The sequence below is a fragment of the Scyliorhinus canicula genome, chromosome 2 (genome assembly GCF_902713615.1).
Source record: "Scyliorhinus canicula chromosome 2, sScyCan1.1, whole genome shotgun sequence".
Lineage (NCBI taxonomy): Eukaryota > Metazoa > Chordata > Chondrichthyes > Carcharhiniformes > Scyliorhinidae > Scyliorhinus > Scyliorhinus canicula.
Window position 1 is genome coordinate 16,228,271 of NC_052147.1, and position 24,529 is coordinate 16,252,799.

General features: G+C 48.5%; 1 protein-coding gene across 1 annotated transcript in view; it reads right to left on the reverse strand.

Moving 5' to 3' along the window:
- Positions 1 to 20,058, reverse strand: part of syndig1l (synapse differentiation inducing 1-like) — a 107,275-nt gene extending 87,217 nt beyond the window's left edge. The window contains exon 1 of the mRNA XM_038774145.1: positions 18,692 to 20,058. Within this exon, the coding sequence (XP_038630073.1) occupies positions 18,692 to 19,135 (444 nt within the window). The 5' untranslated portion in view covers positions 19,136 to 20,058. The remainder of the gene's footprint in view (positions 1 to 18,691) is intronic.
- Positions 20,059 to 24,529: the final 4,471 nt, after the last annotated feature.

The following is a 24,529-nucleotide window of genomic DNA, read 5'->3' on the forward strand; positions in this document are numbered from 1 at the left end:
TTCATTGCAGTCTTAACGCAAGCTTACTTGTGACACTAATAAAGATTATTATTATTAAAATGTGGCGACCCGCTTTACCCACAATTACATTTCAAAATGTAATTTTGTGGAGGTAGCGCACTGTGGCGTACGCTGAGGATAAGGACAGAGCTAAGTAAATACCAATCCATTCTTTGTTGCAGCTACAAATTACATACAATGCCACATTTGTGCAGGTTTTCATACAGATACTAGTGCCTTCCTAGTAAATATCAATTTAACATTAATTTACATCTTAATTCCCTTGTCGGGTGACTCGAGCATATTTAAAGGGCTCAGGTTTTTTACCATTGAACGATTACAGTGCAGAAAGAGGCCGTTCTGTCCATCGTCTCTGCGCCAGCCAAAATATAAACTTGCCGTTCATTTTAATCCAATTTCCAGGAGCTGGTTCCGGAGCCTAGCGTGTTACAGCACTTCAGATCCAGGTAACTTTAGTTCAGCATTTCAGCCTCAACCACCAAGTAGGCAGCGAGATCCAGATGTCCATCACCCTCTGGGTGAAAGAAGTTTTTCTTCATGTTCCCTCTAGTCTTTCTACCAACCACCTTAAGTCTCTACCGCCTGGTTAATGATCCCTCGGCTGGGGGGGGAAAGAAGTCTTTCCTATCTCCTCTGCCTCAGCCCCTCAGAATTATATACTGCAGTTTGCACTCTTGTGGTGTGATGTACCATCAATTCGACTCAAGACACATTTAGGATCCGAACTGTGGCTTTAATCAGCTAGTTGTTAGCCCGGTGGTCGACTACAGAGAATGGCCGACCGCCGGGAACTCTGGGTACTTATACCCCGCCTCGGAGGTGGGGCCTACTTGCCTCTCGACCAATTGGAGAGCAGTCACATGACTAGTCCCAACCAATCGGACGAGAGGCACATGACCAGCCAGAGCCGATGGGAAGCCAGTGCTCTGCACCAATGGCAGTGCTCATATCCATACCACCGCATTGGTGTTGGTTTGTGCTGTGCCACTGTTGACCGGGCAGTCAGAGCCCTCGCGTGTCAATTCCTCATGTGTGAGCCCCGACATTGAGGGTTTGCAGGATATTCCACCACAAAGCACATCATTGTCTCGGAGCGGGTACAGGACATTCTGGAGGGGGAGGGTGAACAGCCAGTGGTCATGGTACACATCGGTACAAACAACATAGGTAAAAAAAGGAATGAGGTACTAAAAGCAGAATACAGGGACCTAAGAAGGAAGTTAAGAAATCAGACCTTGAAGGTAGTGATCTCAGGATCACTAACGGTGCCACGTGCTAGTCAGAGTAGAAATGACAGGATATATAGGATGAATAGGTGGCTGAAGGGATGGTGTCAGGGGGAGGGTTTCAGATTCCTGGGGCATTGGGACCAGTTCTGGGGAGGTGGGACCTGTACAAACTGGAGGGGCTACACCTGGGCAGGACTGGAACTGATGTCCTTGGGGGGCTATTTGCGAGAGCGGTTGGGAAGTGTTTCAACTAATGTGGCAGGGGGATGGGAACCGATGCAGGAAGTCGGAAGGTAGTAAGACAGAAACAAAAGGCGGTAAGGGGGAAAGTGTAAGGCAGAGAAGCCATAGTCAAAAATCAAAAAGGACGACAGTACAAGGTACAGTGACTGAGGGGAGCTCAGTGAATAGGCCCAGTAATACTAAAAGGAATAAAACGCAAAGTAAAAACATAAATGGAAAGCGATGCGGCAGGTTGTTACATGAAGATATGGGTTCAACGACAAGGAAAATTAGGAGAAAAGTTAAGAGGAGAAATAACTTAGGAGAGGTTACAGATCAAGGTGTTAAGATTCAAAACAGAGGTATAAAAGCCAACATAAGTGTACTTTACCTCAATGCTCATAGTATTCGGAATAAGGTAAATGAGTTGATGGCGCAAATCATCGTGAATGACTATGATTTAGTGGCCATTACTGAAACATGGTTAAAGGTTAGTCACAACTGGGAGTTAAATATCCAAAGATATCAAACTATTCGGAAGGACAGAGTGGATGGTAAGGGAGGTGGTGTAGCTCTGTTATGTAAGGATGACATCCGGGCAATAGTAAGGAATGACATCGGTGCTATGGAGGATAAGGTTGAATCCATTTGGGTGGAAATCAGGAATAGTAAGGTGAAATAGACACTGATAGGAGTAGTCTATCGGCCACCAAATAGTAACGTTATGGTGGGTCAGGCAGAAATAACTGATGCTTGTAGAAATGGTACAGCTCAAGGGGCCAGATGGCCTACTCCTGCTCCTAGTTCTTATGTTCTTATTACCAATCCTAATCTTGTCCTGACCCATTGTTCATGTGAGCACACTATCTAGGCTGGGGCCACCAGAAAGTAGTTCAAAGCCAAAGTGACCTTTTCCTTCCCTAAGCTGGAGGCACTAAAACCAGTTGTCGCACCCCCAAACTGTGGACGTGACTGTTTCTTAAGTAAGTCTTCACACGCTCCTTTTTCTGCACCCTTTAGGAAATAGTGGAGAGATAGTGGAAGGATAACGGAGCTGATTTATCAGCCGGTTCAACTGTATCATGAACACTCTTTCCATGGCCAGAAAGATTAATCCAGATCATAAATATCTGAGCCGTCAACATTGATCTTTGCATCACTCCACGGGTCATAGTCTACCAACTTGAAAATGCCTTAGGCTGCCTCCAGTCCATTAAGCAAACCGTATGCTAATATATCACCCCAACTCCTGGAGCCCATATTTTATGTATTCTCCTTTTGTCTGCCACTTTATCAAATGGCTTTTGGAAATCCAGGTATACTACATCTACTGGTTCCACTTTATCCATCCATCCTCAAAAAAACTCTGATTAATTTGTCAAACAGGATTTCCCTTTCATAAAACCATGATAGATTCCAGCATTTTCCCAACAACTGGTGTGAGGCGAACTGGCCTTAGTTCAGTCTTTTCCCTTTCCCTCCTTTCTTGGCCAGCAGTGTTACATTTGCAACTTCCAATCATCAAGGACTGTCCCAGAATCTAGGGAATTTTGGAAAATTGTAACCAGCACATCCACTATCTCTGCAGTTATCCCTTTTACAACCTTAGGATGTAGGCCACCAGGTCCTGGGGATTTGTCAGATTTGAGTCCCTTGAGTTTCTCCAGTATTTTTCCCCTGCTGATATTAATTTCTTACGTTCCTACTCTTATTAGCCCCTAGATTACCCTCTACCTTGGATATGTAACTTACACCTTCAACTGTGATGACAGACACACAATATTTGTTCAATTTCCCTATGTTTACTTTAGCTACTCTCTTCCTTTTCATATCCTTGTAAACAGTCTCAAATCCTGGCTCGTTTAAATCTCATATTAAATTTTGTTTTCCTCTTTATCAAATGTTTGATGACCCTTTGCTAGTTTCTAAAACATCCTCAGCCCTCAGACTTATTACTAATCTTTACAACTTTATACGCACCTTCTTTTATTAACCTGACCACCTTAGTAAGCCACCAGATAGCTCATTCTTGCTGAGTTTTTGTTTTTCAGTGGCATGTATTTTTGTTTAGCCTACTTACTCAAAGAGCCTTAGGCAGTTCTCCTCTCATGACTATATGATTGCCATTGTTTAAGGTTCTTGTTTGTGATTGGAGTGTGACGTTTTCGAACTTAATGTGGAATTCAATTGTATTAAGATCACTATTTCCCACTTGATCTTTTATTGTGACATACTAATTAACTCTGCCTCATTGCACAATACTAGGGCTAAAATAGCTTTACTCCTAATTGGTTTGACAACATATTTCTCCAGGAAACCCCCATAAACGCGTTTTATAAACCTGTTTTTCAGACCAGCTTCCCAACCAATAAAAACACCGGAAGAGAATTTAAGTCTAGTTGGAGCATGTCCCTCTCCGGCTGAAACCCTGCAACCACCTCCGCCCCCCCCCCCCCCCACCCATGCCCCCACTGTCTCAAGTGGGCCGGTACCCCAGCCCAGTTTTCCACAGGAGCAATTTACTTGCCGACCTTTACAATCCAAATCTGACACAAGCAATAAAACATACTCACAGAAGATAATGCCGTGGAAGTACTAGATTTGCCTTGTCATGTTCGGTATTCATAACAAGTTTATGGCAGTAAGATTTGAAAGGTGCTGCTTTGTATGCTGTCAACATTCGTGATATGCACTGACAGACGAGATTAAGAGATTACTTTGCCCTTGAGGCCCTTTTGGAAAACAAGAACATTTATATGGTAATTTTTTTTTTATCTTTCCAGATCATAAGGAGAAACACGATGGAGCTTTCGACGGTTGTTAAGTCTGCTTTTCATTCCACAGATGTAACCATCACATTTGGCTCTGTCCATTTGCAAGACTATTTCTGAGGCAATTTCGTGCAAGGGAGAAAATTAAAAAGCTAAGAGGTTTTGGAGAATGTCGCGGTAAGCCCTACTTAATTGCAAATTTGGAGAGGCGAGGCTGACATTCGACGTTTCACTGAAAGCAGGAGAAAAGACACTTTCTCAAAAATTAATGAGCCTCTAAACGAAACTGCGGGAATGAATGGCTCTCAACTGCCTGATTCCCGAGAATGGAGCTTTAATTAGCAGCGATGGGGAGCGCAGTAGCCAGTCGTCGTACACGTGCGATGATGATCCTTTAACTCTCCTCAGAACAGCTAATGAGTTACTTAATTAGTACAAATGTTGAAAAGTTTCCGAAACCAGCTGTGAGGTGCACGCTCACCGAGGAGAACGTCTTAATGCCAGTGAAGGGGGAAACAAAAAAAAAAGTCAAGGAAAACTCACACAAGTGCTGCCACAATTATAAATAAATCAATTCCGCCTCTTTTGTGGACACGGAAGGTGATAAGGATGGCAATTCCTGATAGGGCCAATGCTAACCCACTGATTTGGAAGGCCTGAGCTGAAGGCCAAGAAGGGGAGATCCCTGTTGGTCCGAACCTTTAACGAGGCAAGGGGGGGGGGCTTTGCCCCCAACTATGTCACGGGCGCTGATTTCCTTGATCCTGAAGCGGGACAAGGACCCTCTGCAGTGTGGGTCATCTAGGCCGATCTCGCTGCTAAATGTAGACGCCAAGCTGCTGGCAAAGATCTTAGCCACAAGAATAGAGGATTGTGTGCCGGGGGGTCATTCACGAGGACCAGACGGGGTTTGTGAAGGGAAGGCAGTTGAATACTAACGTACGAAGGCTCCTCAACGTTATTATGATGCCGGCTGTGGAAGGGGAGGCGGAGATAGTGGTGGCACTAAATGGGGAGAAGGCCTTTGATAGGGTTGAGTGGGGGTATCTGTGGGAGGTGTTGGAAAGGTTTGGGTTTGGGGAGGGGTTTGTCCGTTGGGTGAGGTTGCTCTATGCGGCCCCGATGGCGAGTGTAACCACCAATAGGAGGAGGTCGGAGTACATTCGGCTGCACCGGGGGATGGGACAGGGGTGTCCCCTGTCCCCCTTGCTCTTTGCGTTGGCAATTGAGCCCCTGGCCATGGCATTGAGGGAGTCAGGGAACTGGAGGGGCCTGGTGCGGGGTGGGGATGAGCATCGAGTGTTGCTTTATGCGGACGACCTGTTGCTGTATGTGGCGTACCCGGTGGGGAGGGATGCTGGAGGTGATGAGGATTCTCAGCGAATTTGGGGGCTTCTCTGGGTATAAGCTGAACCTGGGCAAGAGCAAGTTGTTCGTGGTGCACCCGGGGGATCAAGAGGAGGGGATTGGTAGGCTCCCACTGAAGCAGGCAGGGAAGAACTTCAGGTACCTAGGAGTCCAGGTGGCTGGGAGCTGGGGGGCCCTGCACAAGCTCAACCTCACAAGGTTGGTGGAGCAGATGGAGGAGGAGTTTAAGAGGTGGGATATGTTACCGCTGTCACTGGCGGGGAGGGTGCAGTCCGTTAAGGTGATGGTGCTCCCGAGGTTTTTGTTTCTGTTCCAGTGCCTTCCAATCCTTATCAAGAAGGCCTTTTTTAGGAGAGTTAACAGGAGTATTGTTGCGCTAACAATTGCACACAGAAACACGAAACGGTACAAAAGAGGCTTTAGAACCGTGAGATGTTATTACCTCAAGTGGAGCTGTAAAATGGCAGCTCAGGAGACCTCATGGATATTTATACTGCTCCTGTGGGCGGAGATAGTCGGCAGGGGCTTACCGACAAACTATGCAGGGGCTTACCGACAAACCTGTAATAGCCGGTACTATTGTACATCCTCTAATAGAGGCACACACATATATATACAGTGGTTTTACCACAAGTACTACGGGATTTGTGTGGGCGCATGGGACTCCGAGGGTGAGAAGAGTGTTCTTGGAGCGGGGCAGGGATAGGGGGGGGCTGGTGCTGCCCAACCTCTGTGGGTACTATTGGGCTGCCAACGCAGCGATGGTGCGTCAGTGGGTAATGGACGGGGAAGGGGCAGCATGGAAGAGGATGGAGGTGGCGTCATGTGTGGGCACGAGCCTGGAGGCGCTGGTAACGGCGCCGTTGCTGCTCCCTCCAATGAGGTATACCATGAGCCCGGTGGTGGCGGCTACCCTCAAAATTTGGGGGCAATGGAGACGACATAGGGGAGAAGTGGGGGGCTCGATGGAGGCCCCGATACGGGGGAACCATCGGTTTGTTCCAGGGAGCATTGATGGCGGATTTCTGGGCTGGTACAGGGTAGGGGTTAGGAGGTTGAGGGACTTGTTTGTGGAGGGGAGGTTCGCGAGCCTGGGGGAGTTAGAGGGGAAGTTTGGGCTCCCCCCGGGGAACATGTTTCGGTACATGCAGGTTAGGTTGTTTGCCAGGCGGCAGGTGGAGGGGTTCCCCTTGTTGCCCCCACGTGGGGTACGGGACAGGGTGCTCTCGGGGGTGTGGGTTGGAGGAGGGAGGATTTCGGACATATACCAGGTAATGCAGGAGGTAGACGAGGCCTCGGTGGAGGAACTGAAGGGTAAATGGGAAGAGGAGCTGGGTGAGGAGATCGAGGAGGGGATGAGGGTGGATGCCCTGGAGAGAGTGAATTCCTCCTCTTCCTGTGCGAGGCTTAGCCTCATACAGTTCAAGGTGCTGCATAGGGCCCACATGACTGGGAAGAGAATGAGTAGGTTTTTCGGGGGCGAAGACAGGTGTGCTAGGTGCTCGGGGAGCCCAGCGAACCATGGCCATATGTTTTGGGTAGCAGCCTTTCCTGGACTTCCTGGGGGAACGGTAGGGAAATAGGCCGGCAGCAGCAGCACCCCGGCCCGGGGGGGGGGGGGTTTGTTTCGGTGGGAGGGAGAATTGTGTACATGGGTTTGTTGGATGTGGCGGGTGTTATCTCTTTCCTTTTTGTTGTTTGCTTTTTTTTTTGTTTTTGTAGTTGCTTTTGTAATTGTGTGGGTGGTGTTCTTGGGTTTTTACAATGGTTGTTTTGTTAATATTGTTTTGTTGTTTATATTTTGGGAAAATCTTAATAAAAATTATTTAAAAGAAAAAGAATGTGCATTATTAAATGTAGGACACCCTGTGCTATACTTAATGCAGGTGGAAGGATCGCCCTACCAGACAACACCACACAAAAAGGGCAAAGTTTTACATCTCACCATTGCGCTGGTTGAAGTGAACAACACAGAGATGTTTCAGTCATATAACATGGCCAGAGCAATCAGAGCATCTCCGAAGATGAAGAGGCACAGTGGGTAGCGCTGTAGCTTCACAGCGCCAGGGTCCCAGGCTCGATTCCCGCTTGGGTCACTGTATGTGCGGAGACTGCATGTTCTCCCCGTGTCTGCATGGATTTCCTGCGGCCGCTCCAGTTCCCTCCCACAAGTCCCGAAAGACGTGCTGTTAGGTAATTTCTGCACTGTAATCGGAATGGTAGCAAGTCCTCCTCAATCCCAAGGGACTGCCTGATGAGAGAGAGAGCAGGAGGAGGGGCTGATCTCGCAGCGGAACCTGAAGCCCAGTTGGAACTAAGGCAGAACCTGACCCCACCCCATTTCCCAGGATCACTTGTGCACTCGTGGGGCACCTGCCTCAGGTAAAGAAGGGGAGATTTAATTGTGGCACATTGCAACAACGTAGGGAGAACCAAATTTCTGTATGAATATCCAAAAAAAAACAATTAGTCACTTCACTGTTCTGTCAGTTTTGACTGAAACTGGCCAAGTAAGTTTAAATTGCACCCTCAATTTAAGAGATTTTGATCACCAGGGGCATACAGGCAACCTTTGCAAATACCTTTCCTGGGCTATGTGGGAAATATGTTGTACGTTATTATTTTCTCAAATGTCACTGCTTATATTGCACCTGCTCATATTTGGGTCTGTGTATGTGCCAGATAGCAATTCCATTGAATATTTTCTCTCCATATTTTCCCGTGGAGTTTTGAGTGTCCTAGACAGGGTCAGCATTTGTTGCCCACCCCTAATTACCCTTGAACTGAGCGGCTTGCGAGGCCATATCAGAGGGTAGTTGAGAGTCACCCCCATTACTGTGTGTTTGGAGTCCCGTGTGGGCCAGATTGGGTAAGGGCAGCAAATTTCCTTCCCTAAAGGACATTAATGAACAAGATGGACTTTTGCGACAATCGACAATGGCTTCCTGGTCACCATTACTGAAACTAGTTTTATAACTCCAGATGTTTTAATTGAAGTCAAATTCCACCCCAGCTGCCGCGGCAGGATTTGAACTCACATCCCCAGAACATTAGCCCGGGCATCTGGATTGCGAGCGCAGCCACAGTTTCACTATCCCACCATCTTCCCAAATTATAAATGATGGGAATTTCACCAGGGATTGGAAGCTGGCACGCTGCTCAATTCTTCTGCTGCTTCAGTGTAAGCCGATAGGAATTTGGGCCCAATGCTCCTGCAATGGAATCAAATATCTCGGCATAAAGGACAAAGAAGATCTTGCATTGCCCGTCTCAGAGTGACTCGACCTGTTTTCCAGCCAATTATCAAATATTTCTGAAATATATGGAGGCAAATGTACCATCCAATTTTGTACCCAACATTCCTCAGTCAACAGATATGCACAGTTTTGGTTAAGGATTCACGTTTTTAAAATTTATTCTTTCATAGTATGTGGGCATCGCTGAGAAGGTCAATATTTGTTGCCCATCCCAAATTGTTCTTTAAACAAATGGCATTTCAGAGGGCAGTTAAGAGTCACCACATATGCTGTGGGTCTGGAGTCACACGTCCCTTGACAATCAATGGCATTATCATCACTGAATCCACCCGCTATCAACATCCTGGGGGTTACCATTGACCAGAAACTAAGCTAGAGACTAGTAATCCTGTGGCGAGTAACCGTACTGACTCCACAAAACCTGTGCGCTGTGGAAAAGACCCCATACTTGCAACTAGCTACCATCCAATCACTCTCCTGTCACTCCCATATAAAATCCTTGAATGCCTCATGCTTCGGCGCATATCCCCAATCATAGAAGAAGTCCTGAGCATCGACCGAGCTGGTTTCTGTAAGGACCATAATACAGGGGAGCAGTTACTGACCCTCAACATGGACACTGAAAACTAATTTCAGAGAAACCTGAAGACTGGGGTGGCGTTCCTTGTCCTCACAACCGCCTATGATACCATTTGGCACGGTGGCCTCCTCCTGAACCTGCCATGGGCCCTCCCCCTCTGGGGGACTAAAGGCAGAGAAACGCTGTTGAACAATCAAAGGTTCAGGGTTCACCTTGGACAGGCAAACGCACATGGAAAAGACAAAGCGATGGGCAGGGTGGATAGGGAGCAGCTGTACCCAGGGCCGGCTCAAGGCACCGGCAACTCGGGCAGTCGCCCGGGGCGCCATGTGCTAGGGGGCGCCAGACTTGGGTCCCGCGCATGCGCAGTTGGGCCGGTGCCAACCAGCACATGCGCGGTGGCCGCCCTCCCCCGCTGTGGCCGCCCTCCCCCAGGGCACCCCCCCCCCCGGTCCGCCCCCCTCCTCGGTCCGCTCCTCCCTCGGTCCGCTCCCCCCCCCCCGCGGGTCCGTCCCCCCCGCCCTCCCCTCGGGTCCGCCCCCCCCGCGGGTCCGCCCCGCCCCGCCCCCGCCAGGCCCCGCCCCCCAGGCCCCCCCAGGCCCCCCCCAGGGCCCCCCCCCGCCCAGGCCCCCCCCTAGGCCCCCCCCCCAGGCCCCCCAGGCCCCCCAGGCCCCCCCCCCCCCACAAGGGCGCCGAAGTTCAGCTTGCCCGGGGCGCCAGCAACCCTAGGGCCGGCGCTGGCTGTACCCTTTAGTTGAAGGGTCAGTTATGTAGGGAGAAAAGTTCAAGGTGAGGGGCAGGGGAGTTTGGGGGGATTTTACCCAGAGGGTGGTGGTGGTATGAAACGCACTGCCTGGGAGGGTGGTAGAGCAGGACTGTCTCACATCCTTTAAAAAGTACGTGGATGAGCACTTGGCACATCATAACATTCAAGGCTATGGGCCAAGTTCTGGCAAATGGGACTAGGTAGGTAGGTCAGGTGCTTTTTCATGCATCGGTGTTGACTCAATGGGCAAAGGGCCTATTCTGCACTGTACGAATCTTTGATTCGGTGACACCCTCAAGGCTCAGTACTGGCTCCAATCCTGTTCAACATGTGCACAAATAATCGTCCAAAAGCGACCTCCTGAAAATTCTGCCTCGCAACTCAGGCCCCCGAATTCGACACCTTGGACCGGATCCCAAATGAGGACTTGTCAAAATTTGAACAGACTGCTACACATGGCAACTCAAGCCAAGACCTGGCAAAACAGTATCCAGCTTATTTCATCTTTAAAATGCAAAACCCAGTGAAGAGCTTATAGCCAAATGAATGGCTGTAAGTTAAAGCACTTCCCAACTCCAACGTACCTCGGAGTGATCTTCGATCAGACACTGAATTTCCGGGAATATTTAAAAATAACTGCAGCCAATTTCAAGTCCAGAAACAACATTGTAGTGTTTTTTGTGTTGCTAAATTCAGGATGGTTGGCGTAGTGTTCATAAAGACCACAAAATAGCTTGAACACATAACTTGAACAAAGCTACAAATTTATTAACGCTACTAATTTGGATTCGACACGTACTCCGAAATAATGCACAGTTGATAATTGACATATAATCTACACTCACCTACAACTAATCTCTACACGATTACAAACTATGATCTGCTCTTACTCACACTTACTTCAGTCTGTCTTTAGCTAACTCCTTCACTTCTCTTCCCCATGATGCACTATCAATTGCCTCAAAGACGGGAGTAGTGGAATAATCGAGGATTTATTGAGCAAAGATGTTGTGCCTCCTGTAGCTGCTGCCAGAATGGCTACAGCACCGCGAGCACACACATTTATACGCCACCTACTGGGCGGAGCCAGCAGGCAGAGATTTACCCATGTACCTCTATTATACGTGTCTTACCGTAATACATATAATACTGCTAGTGATGACTATCCCACGAGGCTCAGCATCAATGTCTTACATACTTGTATCTGTAGCTCCATCTAGTGGCTGATCTAGACATTTCATTAACCCTTGCAGTTCTTACATTTACGATAATACCACAAACTTTATTGCCAAACAAGTTGGCTCAACGTGGGGTGCTGTTCCGAACCTCAGCACTCAACTCTCATACTCAGTAGCAGGATACTGCACCCCTGTTTGGTCAAGATCATTGCACACACACACACACACACACACACACACACACACACACTTACACACACACACTTACACACACACACACCTGTCCTGGCGTATATCACTTCTCCAAATCCGCTAACATGAAATAACCCACAAAATGACCGAAACAGTTCGCAATGCCCCCGACATGCCACTTCATGCTGATTTATTCAGTCCACCCAATGGGTACGACTCCCATCAAGAGGCTGATCTGGAAAACACAGGACCGCAACACAAATTCCACCTGGACAAATTAATGGGAATCATTGGACATGATAAACAAGTACCTGGTCCCAAACCCAACCCAACACCTGCTTTCAATCTTCCAAGGCAAATGTGGTCAACCATAAACAGGTTCAGGACCGACCACAGTCCCTGCCTGGCAGACCTCCACAGATGGGGAATTAGTATCAGACCCTATGTGCCTGTGGGAGAGAACAAACTATGCACCATATCATAGAAGAATGCCCAATCCACAGGCGCAATGGAGGCCTATCCACACTCAACACAGCAGGTCTGGGAAAAACTGCTTGCCACCAGGACTTTGCATTCACTAAATAGAACAGTGTCTACAAGGCACAAGTCAGGAGTGTAATGGAATACTCTCCACCTGCCTGGATGAGTGCAGCTCCAACAACACTCAAGAAGCTCAACACTATCCAGGGCAAAGCAAAGCAGCCGACTTGAATGGAACCCTTCCACAAACATTCACTGCCCCCCACCACCCAGGAACAGCTGTGTGTGCCTTCTACAAGATGCACTGCACAAACTCACCAAGGCTCTTTCGGCAGCATCTTCCAAACCCACGATCGCTACCATCTAGAAGGTTAAGGGCAGCAGACCCCTGAGAACTCCACCACCTGGAGGTTCCCCTCCAAGTCACTCACCACCCTGACTTGGAAATATATCGGCCGTTCATTCACTATCGCTGGGTTAAAATCCTGGAACTCCGTCCCTAACAGCACAGTGCGTGTGCCTAACCCTCAAGGACTTCAGCGGTTCAAGAAGGCAGCTCAGCACCACCTTCTCATGGGCAACTAGGAATGGGGAATAAATTCTGGCCTAACCAGCGACGCTCACACCCTGTAAAATTAACATAGACCAGATGAGGTAAGGTAGGACAGCAGATTTCCTTTCCTCAAGGACATTAGTGAATCAGATGGGTTTCTGCTACAATCGACAACGGTTTTGTGGTCACCATGACTGAGACTAGTTTTCCAATTTCAGATTTTATTAATTGCCAAGGTGGGGTTTGAACCCATGTCTTCAGAGCATTAGCCTGGGCCTCTGCATTACTAATTCAGTGACATCACCATTCTGCCACCACCTAACCTTCATAATAGCCAGGAAAGCTCCTTGCCATTTTTCATGTCATTTCCACGGGGCCTCAGTTCATCAACTCTTCGAGGTGGCATATTAATCAACACAGGTCCTGCTTAGTGTCACCCTGGATTCCTTCCTGAGCGTTCGAATGGGGCTCTGTGTGCATCTCCACCTCAGATTCTCAGCCTCCTCATGCCTGCCGTGTTGAGGAACAGTCTGTAATATTCTCACAGGGTGTCTGTCCGTGTCTGTCTCAGTAATTTGCTCGGAAGTGCGATCCAGTCACATCCTCAGCAAGGAGAGGAGCCAGCTAGCCACGAGGAACCTTCATTTCAACCAGTCACAATTGCAGCCAGTAAGTACCGCATCTGATTCCCAAAATGACTAATAAAATCTATGGGAGAAATAAATTGCATTTCTATAGTAGCTTTTAGAAACTCTGGCTGTCAAGGAACTTTACAGCTAATTAGTCCTATGTAGAGTTACTGTTACACTGTTGGATATGCAACAGCCAATTTGTGCACAGTACAAGAGATACGACCGGATCACCAACTCTTTTAATGATGATGTGGAAATGCTGGAGTTGGACTGGGGTGGGCACAGTAAGAAGTCTTACATCACCAGGTTAAATCACTAGCTTTCGGAGCGCAGCTCCTTCACCAGGCGAGTGAAGAGGTGGGCTCCACAAACACATGTACAGACAAAGTCAATGATGCAAGATGATACTTCGAATGCGAGTCTTTGCAGGTAATTAAGTCTTTACAGGTCCAGACGGTGCGACTGGAGAGAGGGATAATCACAGGTTAAAGAGATGTGAATTGTCTCAAGCCAGGACAGTGGGTAGGATTTTGCATGATGTTGTCTGAGGGATATCAGCCAGACAGCAGAGGGATAAATATCAGCCAGGGCAACATGGGTTTGTTATCCTCTGCAATATACAAGGTCTCCTGTTCCTAACTGTAAACTACTCATTTCTCTTTTTGAAGGAGCAGTCTGCAGTTCAAAACACTTTCCTCCTCAACTTTGGTTACGCTCTTCGTTCTGCTCTCCATTCTAAAAAGTGCAACTTTGATTTAAGTAGGGTCGCCAACCCCTCAGGTTTGGCCTGCAGTCTCCACTAACTGAAGATCAATCTCCAGGACACTGCTGTGCGCAGCCCTGGAGAAAAATCATAGGGACATTAAATAGATTGCTCCTTCTGTCATTTTCTTTGAACACCTCTCCTTACCACATATAACAATTTCTAAAAATGGGGAATAAAAAGGCTGGCAGTCAAACATCATCCAATTGGGTAATGAGGCCTTGTTACTTCCCAGCTGCCGGGCGGTGTGTCACAAGGACGGATGTGTTGGCCAACTGATGGCTGCAGGACGGGATCAACTCATGTGATCAACCATGCAGGAATACATTTAATCGTAGTTGGCGACCCAACATATTAACATCATACAAGAGGGGTTTGTCTGGGCAGATTCTCGGAAACGGGATTTAGTTTTTTTTTAGCTCTCTCGGATCGTCCAAGTGTCTCTCAGAATGGAGGACGTACGTTTTGAGCGCTGCTGCTCATGAGCCGGCAAAAACGAGTTTCCGGCACTTTCCCGCTGTTGCGATCTCCGCCCGAGATCGCCTGCTCACGGACGGGCCTTCTGCTTCTCCGAAGTCTCGCCCCACAACTGCTGGTGCAAAACCGTGATCAAAGGTACTCAACCGCAGGGATTCAACTTTTTACAAGGGCCAACACAATAACAACTGCACACATTGCAGCCGGGGATCACATGGTCAGAGATTGGAATGTGGTGGACCCATTACCGATAACATCCCAGTTTACCCCTTCCATAGGGTTGGCAACTGCGGTTAAATGTATCCCTGGAGGCTTCATCACATGACTTCCCCCCCGCACCCCAGCCATTAGTCGGCCAACATCCCTGTGACGCACGGCCTTCCTAAACCAATTGGAAAGCAAAAAGGCTCCTTACCCAATTGGACGATGGCTGATTGTCGGCCAAATAGCCATCACCTCACCACTGCTAATTTTCAATATTTATACATCTGGTAAAGAGAAATATTCAAAGGAAATGACAACGAAGAAATAGTGGGTGGGATTCTCCACCCCGACAGACTCGTTTTCTGGCGTGCCGTGCCCCTGCCGCCCGTGGGATCCTCCTTCCCGGCAGCCGTCCAATGGAATTTCCTCACTGTTGTTATGGGCCAGGGTTTAGAGAACCCCAGAGTGTATCATAGAGTTCACCTGACCCACAACTTTTAATAGATTGTGGTTATGGGGAGCACACGGCCCACTCTACAGGTGTGCTACAGCAGAAATGGAAAAGTATTTTTTAAAGCAAAACAATGTTTATTCTATGAACTCAAGTTAACCTTTTTAAAACAAACAGTGAACATCTTAGCAACCATTAATTCAAATACAACCCCCAAAGAATACAACACTAAGTAATCCTTAATAACTTCCCAAACAACATCCAGAAGACAAAAGAAACACCTTTTAACAGAAGCACATTAGGTTTACATTCACTACTGAGAACATTTATAATTCTGAATTCACCAAATGATCAAGAGATAGTCTTTTGATGGCAGAGAGAACAGCAGTACACCTGCTCTGTCTGGCTTCAGCTCCAATGCTGAAAACAAAACTAAATCACACCCTGCAGCAAGCAGCCTAAAACGAAAGTAAAAAGCGGACAGACAGCCCAGCTCCACCCACACTCTGACATCACTGATAACTGACAACCCATTTCTTAAAGGTATATTTCTTAAACAACCGTTTCTTAAAGGTACTCTCACATGACACAGTGGCCATCCCCATGCCTTCGTGAAATCCGTGGATGTGACTGCCCTGCCGATGAAGCGGTGGACCCTCCGATGGTCAATCCCCCCGTATGTTTTTCAATGACCTGATGATTTTTCTCCAGGGTTGCACAGAGCAACCTGGAGACTCCATACCAATCCTGGAGGGGTTGTCAAGCATACCCGCCCCCTCCACCAGCAAGGAATTAGTACAAGGAGTCATTTAAGAACATAAATGAGAAATTATTTACTGTGCCAGCAGGTCAGATAGTTGGATTGGCCAGATAGAGGCAGCTTAACACTCTGAAAACAGGTTGAAGAAATTCTGTTCCCTCCGTGGTGGTTGTCCACCTTCAGTATTTCCCATTTCTCTTCTCACGTTTGATCAGGTCCCAATTCTTCTGTCATTCAATCTCCCCCATCTTTCACCCTATCACCGGCCTCCATTGTGACCTTGCCCCGCCCACCCCCTTGCTCAAACCAACTTTCCCCAGTTCGGATGAAAGGTCATCAACCTGAAAAATTAACCCTATTTCTCTCTCTCTCTCTGGGAATTTCCGGTATTTTCTGTCCTTATCTCTATTTCTTTGGACTAAGACTGATCATTATAGGCTGTCCCTGAGTGCAAGACGGGCAGCCAGAAAGCTGTGGTTTAGAGGGTTAACAGAATGGGTATGCCAATCTCGGAGATGTGGCACGGAAATCAAGCAGTCACGTGCTGGGTACTTCAGGCAGCCGATAGTTAGCCTTGAGGGAGATGTGACTTTGCTGTAACCCACTGTAAATAGTGTAAATAAAGTAGGTTATAAGTAAATATTCTGAAACACCGAGAGCTCTTCCTTGTTTAGCACATTCTAAGTCAAAATTCGATTTCACCAACCACCAGGTAGACCTCCATTCATCCGTCTGGGCTGGAATGGAACTAACGGGAGGGATTCTCCGACCCCGCGCAAGGTCAAAGAATCACCGGGGGGCTGTGCGAACCGCGCTACGCTGCCCCGATGCCGGTCCACGATTCTCTGCAGAGCGGAGAATCGCCGCCATTGGGGCCAGCGTGGTGGGCGCGGCACGGATCAGAGTCCGCTCCCATGACAAAAAGCCCGAGTCCCGCCGGCGGCGTTCTAACATGCTCTGTGCGGGTGGGACCTTGCCATTGAAGGTTCCGGCGGTGGCTTGTGGGAGGGTTGAGGGGGGTCCGACCCCGGCGCGGGGGGGGGGGGGGGGGAGGGGGCTCCGTTGTGGCCTGCCGATGATCAGGACCCACCAATTGGCGGGCTAGCCTCTCGGGCTGGGGCCTCCTTTCTTCCACGCCGGCCTCTGTCGCCCAACACCATTTCGCGCCGGTGCCACTGCGCATGTGCGGACCCCGTGCGCCCAGTTGACGCTTGGGTCAGCAGCTGGAGCGGTGTGGGCCGCTCCAGGGCTGTTCTGGCCCCTGTGGCCCAGAGAATCGGGCACCAAAAGGCCTGTTGGCACCAGAGTAAAACACCCCCGTTCTTACACCAACGTCAACAACACATAGCCGCGCGATCGGAGAATCCCACCCAATATATCCAGAGCTGAAAGGTCAGTTTATTGCACTGGCCTCCTGCAGTACCTCTTATTATTATTAATTATTACTAATAATTTGCTAAAATGTGCTCAACCACACATTGTTTGAATAGAAGAATGATAGGGTGGGCATGGTAGTAGCTTTACTAACTAGAGGCAACACAATGGCAACTTAATAAAGGGGGATAATTAGCTTTAGGATTGAGATGAGAAACGATCATTTATGTTACTGGGGGCTCTTTGAGACAAATGTATCAAATGAGTAAAATTGAGCCATCATCCTGAGATTTCAATACCTTTAAATGAACTCAAGAGACGGGGGAGTGACATTCACTGGGGGAGACTTGTCTGGCCCTCTGGCAGGGGAACCGCTGATAGGATTTCCCTGCATCTTCCGGAACGCCTGTCGAACCTGGGCAGTGGCAGTCATTCCTCTGGGATCAAGGACTCTTGGCCGGGGTGGGGGGGGGGGGGGGGGGGGGGGGGGGGGGGGGGGAGAAGTCAGAGGCTGGCAGTTCTTAATTGATTGGCAGTGCCCACTGGGGAAGCAGTGGCTATTGCCAGCGCTACACCAAAGCCCAGGATTGTCGCTGGATCCCAGGAACAGGTGAGTGATGGAGGGGTTGCGGTTGGGGGGGGGGGGGCGGTAGGCTCGTGGGGAGGGGGGGTGCGGAGGGGTGGGCTGTTTGTGGCCACCTTTTCCCAATGCCAGGTCTCTCGATCAGTAGAGTGCCTTAGAATGAGTGACCATCCTGGAAGCTGGTAAGCAGCCGTGCCCACCGCTCGATGAATACCAATGGATGATACCAAGGAATGTGGGATGAACCCTTTAGGTGGGCATTAATTGACTACTTAAGGGCCTGTATTGTCAGTGAGGCAGGAAGGTCATCTGTGGGCTTTCCCACCACAGAGCTGATCGGGGCACCAGTAGGAAAGTGGCAAAGTTCCCACCTCACACTCACCCGCCCGGTCAATATCCTCTGCCACCTAACCCGCCACCCAAAAATTCCCTTTTCCTCCAAACCTTGTCGCCAAATATCTATGACAAAAGTTGCTGAATCAGAAAGATGCCCAATGTAATTATCCCTCTTCCAACACCCTCCCCAGCAAAAAAAATCATTGCGCAAGCCCCGAAAAAAAATCAGCTGAATATTCATAAATATCTAAGAACATAAGAACTAGGAGCAGGAGTAGGCCATCTGGCCCTTCGAGTCTGCTCCACCATTCAACGAGATCATGGCTGATCTTTTGTGGACTCAGCTCCACTTTCCTGACCGAACACCATAACCCTTAATCCCTTTATTCTTCAAAAAAATATCTATCTATATCTTTAAAAAAAATGATAAGGCTGAGGGCTCCATTCGTAAGACATTTAAAAAAAAACACTTTTGAAAGCAAGAGCTTCCCTACCTCACAGTCGTGAAATTCCTCTTCCTCCACCTCATACGAGACAGTCTGAATTTTAACATCGTTCTCCGTGTAGTCCACAAGTTTACATTCTGAACGGTCGGGGGAGTCAATAGTCAAGTTCTTCCTCTCTGTGAATGTGGTCTCACAGCTGTCGCTCCTGAAATCCTTTACGCTCTCTTTCGCCTCGTCCTTATACAAAATGAAGTTTGGGCGGTAAAAGGCCTCGACGGCCAGATGCAATGAGCTGGCGTCCAGGAGCTGGTGAGTGAAGTTGCCTTTACTCGGCTGACTCTTGGCAGAATTGTTGTTCACAAAGTAGCTCAAAATCTTCTCCTTGTAGTGTTGCTGCTCGCTGTAATCGCCCTGGAAGCCGTAATCGTTTCGGACGTGCTGGTTGTTCTGGTCCAGCAGGGGATTCTGAAGTTCTGTCAGGTTTTCCATCATTTCGGCCGACGGAGGGTGGGGGAGGGGGAGGGGATTGGAGGAGTGGCAATTGGTGATGAATTGACCTGAAGCGCTGTTAGACCGCGAAGGTGATCACTGGCCCAAGGCCTGCGGAGAAGAGAGAGAAGAAAATTACATTTGCTTATCTTTGTGCCAACAACTTAAAATTCAACAAACAACTGCCTTTCATTTCCAGCCCAGACTGTCAGTTGGAGGCAGCAATGACGCTTTGCCTTTGCAATCTCCATCACCTGCCACTACATTGACTTTTAAGCTGCTGAGCTTCATTGAACAAGATGACCTATTGACCAATGATGATATCAGAAAGAAGCCAATGAAGTCCCCAGTGTTGGGTAATAAAATACTATGATTTGTGTTTAAGCTTCAGCTTTTTCCAATAGGGAGATAGCGAGGGGGGTCACACATTTCATCTCAAGCCAGGGGAAGTAAAATCAGAGTCTCTTGCACTCCTTGACGGCCAATCTTCGTGCAACGTGGGTGAAGGCCCGCGAAAATGAATTGCCTGCTCGGGTTCTCAGCTGGGGTGTCGTCAGGCAGACCAGTGGGATCCAAAGAGAGTGACAGGAGACACCCTCCTCCACGGTTACCTGAGACTCCGCCACTCCAATGTAACCTGTTCAACCAAGGGTCTTCTTTAGGAGGATGGGCTTAAATGGTCTTTTCTTGGTTTATGGAGCATCATGGATGACATGGCCAACATAAATTATACATTACCACAAAAAAAACCACGCAAAACGAACACGTATATTTACAAGCGAGCATCTTCATAACAACAGCTGTTGCCCTCCCCCCCCCTTTAACCAGCATACATAATTTATATTCCCCAATACGGCCAGGGGACATAATAACAGGCATTCGTACACAATTTGGTTTGTGCTGTAGCTTGCCAGCAGACGGGTCCCTTGCAGCTTTGTCACTCGTGCTCGTACTCGTGTTCCTTTTTGTTTGCCTCCCCCCCCCCCCCCCCCCCCCCCTTTGCTCTACTGGTTGCTGGCTACAAACAGGTCTTGAAGTAAGTTAGTGAAAGGCTTCTTCTAATCCATGGATGGCGAACTATATTTTCTCCGGCCTGGGAAATTCCACTATGTGAGGCAGCCAATCTACAGCCTTGGGTGGTGCTGCCGGACGCCAGCCAAGGAGGCAAAGGCGAGGGCATCGCCACCCCCCCCCCCCCCCCCCCCCCCCGAAGAGCTTTGGCTGATCTAATAACCCAAAGACCTCCACGCTTGGGCATGGCTCCACCCTCAGACCTTAGAACCTGGGACTTCGATGTTGTGGCCATTTCGGAGACATGGATAGAGCAGGGCGAAGAATGGTTGTTGCAGGTGCCAGGGTTTAGATATTTCAGTAAGCTCAGGGAAGGTGGTAAGAGAGGGGGAGGGGCAGGGGTGGCATTGTTAGTCAAGGACAGTATTACGGTGGCTGAGAGGACATTTGATGAGGACCTGAATACTGAGGTAGTATGGGCTGAGTTAAGAAACAGGAAAGGAGAGGTCACCCTGTTAGGGCTTTTCTATAGGCCTCCGAAAAGTTCCAGAGATGTAGAGGAAAGGATTGCAAAGATGATTCTGGATAGGAGCGAAAGTAACAGGGTAGTTGTTATGGGGGACTTTAACTTTCCAAATATTGACTGGAAACACTATAGTTCGAGTACTTTAGATGGGTCCGTTTTTGTCCAATGTGTGCAGGACGGTTTCCTGATGCAGTATGTAGATAGGCCAACGAGAGGCGAGGCCGTATTGGATTTGGTACTGGGTAATGAACCAGGACAGGTGTTAGATTTGGAGATAGGTCAGAACTTTGGTGATAGTGACCACAATTCAATTACGTTTACTTTAGCGATGGAAAGGGATAGGTATAAACCGCAGGGCAAGAGTTATTGCTGGGGGAAAGGCAATTATGATGCGATGAGGCAAGACTTAGGATGCATCGGCTGGAGAAGAAAACTGCAGGGGATGGGCACAATGGAAATGTGGAGCTTGTTCAAGGAACAGCTACTGCGTGTCCTTGATAAGTATGTACCTGTTAGGCAGGGAGGAAGTGGTCGAGCGAGGACCATGGGTTACTAAAGCAGTTGAAACACTTGTCAAGAGGAAGAGGAGGCTTATGTAAAGATGAGAAGTGATGGTTCAGTTAGGGCGCTTGAGAGTTACAAGTTAGCTAGGAAGGCTCTAAAGAGAGAGCTAAGAAGAGATAGGCGAGGACATGAGAAGTCTTTGGCAGGTAGGATCAAGGATAACCCTAAAGCTTTCAATAGATATGTCAGGAATAAAAGAATGACTAAGGTAAGAGTAGGGCCAGTCAAGGACAGTAGTGGGAAGTTGTGGGTGGAGTCCGAAGAGATAGGAGAGGTGCTAAATGAGTATTTTTCGTCTGTATTCACACAGGAAAAAGACAAAGTTGTCGACGAGTATACTGAGATACAGGCTACTAGACTAGAAGGGCTTGAGGTTCATAAGGACGAGGTGTTAGCGATTCTGGAAAGTGTGAAAATAGATAAGTCCCCTGGGCCAGATGGGATTTATCCTAGGATTCTCTGGAAGCTAGGGAGGAGATTGCTGAGCCTTTGGCTTTGATTTTTAAGTCATCTTTGTCTACAGGAATAGTGCCAGAAGACCGGAGGATAGCAAATGTTGTCCCCTTGTTCAAGAAGGGGAGTAGAGATAACCCCGGTAACTATAGACCAGTGAGCCTTACTTCTGTTGTGGGAAAAGTCTTGGAAAGGTTTATAAGAGATAGGATGTATAATCATCTGGAAAGGAATAATTTGATTAGAGATAGTCAACATGGTTTTGTGAAGGGTAGGTCGTGCCTCACAAACCTCATTGAGTTCTTCGAGAAGGTGACCAAACAGGTGGATGAGGGTAAAGCAGTTGATGTGGTGTATATGGATTTCAGTAAAGCGTTTCATAAGGTTCCCCACGGTAGGCTATTGCAGAAAATTGCATGGGATTAGCAGTTTGGATCAGAAATTGGCTAGTTGATATAAGACAAAGGGTGATGGTTGATGGGAAATGTTCTGACTGGTGTCCAGTTACTAGTGGTGTACCACAAGGATCTGTTTTGGGGCCGCTGCTGTTTGTCATTTTTATAAATGACCTGGAGGAGGGCGTAGAAGGATGGGTGAGTAAATTTGCAGATGACACTAAAGTCGGTGGAGTTGTGGACAGTACAGAAGGATGTTACAAGTTACAGAAGGACATAGATAAGCTGCAGAGCTGGGCTGACAGGTTTAAAATGGAGTTTAATGCAGAAAAGTGTGAGGTGATTCATTTTGGAAGGAATAACAGGAAGACAGAGTACTGGGCTAATGGTAAGATTCCTGGTAGTGTGGATGAGCAGAGAGATCTCGGTGTCCATGTCCATAGATCCCTGAAAGTTGCCACCCAGATTGAGAGGGTTGTTAAGAAGGCGTACCGTGTGTTAGCTTTTATTGGTAGAGGAATTAAGTTTCGGAGCCATGAGGTCATGTTGCAGTTGTACAAAACTCTGGTGCAGCCGCATTTGGAGTATTGCGTGCAGTTCTGGTCGCCACATTATAGGAAGGATGTGGAAGCATTCGAAAGGGTACAGAGGAGATTTACAAGAATGTTGCCTGGTATGGAGGGAAGATCATATGAGGAAAGGCTGAAGGACTTGAGGCTGTTTTCGTTAGAGAGAAGAAGGTTAAGAGGTGATTTAATTGAGGCATACAAGATGATCAGAGGATTAGATAGGGTGGACATTGAGAGCCTTTTTCCTCGGATGGTGATGTCCAGCACGAGGGGACATAGCTTTAAATTGAGGGGATATAGATATAGGACAGATGTCAGAGGTAGGTTCTTTACTCAGAGAGTAGTAAGGGGGTGGAATGCCCTGCCTGCAACAGTAGTGGACTCGCCAACACTAAACGCATTCAAATGGTCATTGGATAGGCATATGGACGATAAGGGAATAGTGTAGAGGGACTTTAGAAGGGTTTCACAGGATGGCGCAACATCGAGGGCCGAAGGGCCTGTACTGCGCTGTAATGTTCCATGTTCTCACTCCCATAACCCTGGACATGGCCTCGAAGAAGGATGTCCAGTACCCGGACAAGTCTGGGCAAGCCCAGAATATGTGGGTGTGGTTGGCTGAGCCTCCCTGGCACCGTTCACATTTGTCCTCTGGGAAGAACCTGCTATTCGAGTTCTGGTTAGGTACACTCTTGTGCACCACCTTTAGCTGCGTTAGGCTCAGCCCCGTGCACGTGGAGGTGAAGTTCGCCCTGTGCAGTGCTTCGATCCAGAGTCCTCCCCCTGTCTAGTTCCTCCTTCCATTTTTTCCTTGTCTCATCCAGGGGGAGCGTCCCTCCTCCAGCAGTCGCCCATCCATCTCCACACAGTTCACCTCCCCTGGGTCACTCGTATTCAACAATCTTTCGAACTGAGTGTCCCGGTATCTGGGGGCACGTCGTTGTTTCTTTGCGGAGGAAGTTTTTGACTTGAATGTACCTCAGGTCGTTCCTTCTTGGTAGCTCGAACCTCTTCATGAGTCCCCCAGGGTGGCTATTCTATTGTTTGTGTACATGTCCCGAACTGTCAGTCCCCTCGTCCTGTCTTCACCTTTTGATGGTGGCGTCCATTATTGTGGGAGTGAACCAGTATTTGTTGCAGATGGGGGCCATGGTGGATACTTCGGTTCCGCCAAAGTGTTGCCTCATTTGGTACCACAGTTGGAGCGTGGTCACTACCACTTGGTTCCTTGAGTATTTGGGCGGGCGCGGGGGGGGGGGGGTTGGGGTGGGAGGTGATGGGAGCACAGTTGTGGCTAGAGCTCGGTAGGGTGTCCCTGTGCAGGAACTCTCCATCCTCACCCACTCTGCTCCCGGTTCCTTGACCCATCCCGGTACTCCTTCTGCCGTGGCCTCCCGCATCTATCCTCCTTTGCAGGACATGCTTTTAATCCTGGGCACTCCCTCACCCCTCCCATGCGGCCCCCGACCCTCCCACCCCCACCCTTCCACACACACACACAAAACTGCCATCATTAGCTTGTCGACTGTGTTGAAAAAGGCCTTGGGGATGGAGCTCGGGAGGGATTTAGCTCAGTGGGCTAAACAGCTGGGTTGTGATGTAGAACAAGGCCAGCAGCACAGGTTCAATTCCCGTACCAGCTTACCCGAACAGGCGCCAGAATGTGGCGACAAGGGGCTTTTCACAGTAACTTCATACTTGTGACAATAAAAGATTATTATTATTATCTGAACATGCAGAGGACCCTGGGTAGCATGTTCATTTTGATCATCTGTATCCTCCCTGAGAGGGAGTGTGTCCCACTTCTGCAGGCCCTTTTTAACTTCCTCCACCAGCTTTGTCAGGTTCCTTTTATGGATCCTTGTTCAGTCGCGGGCTA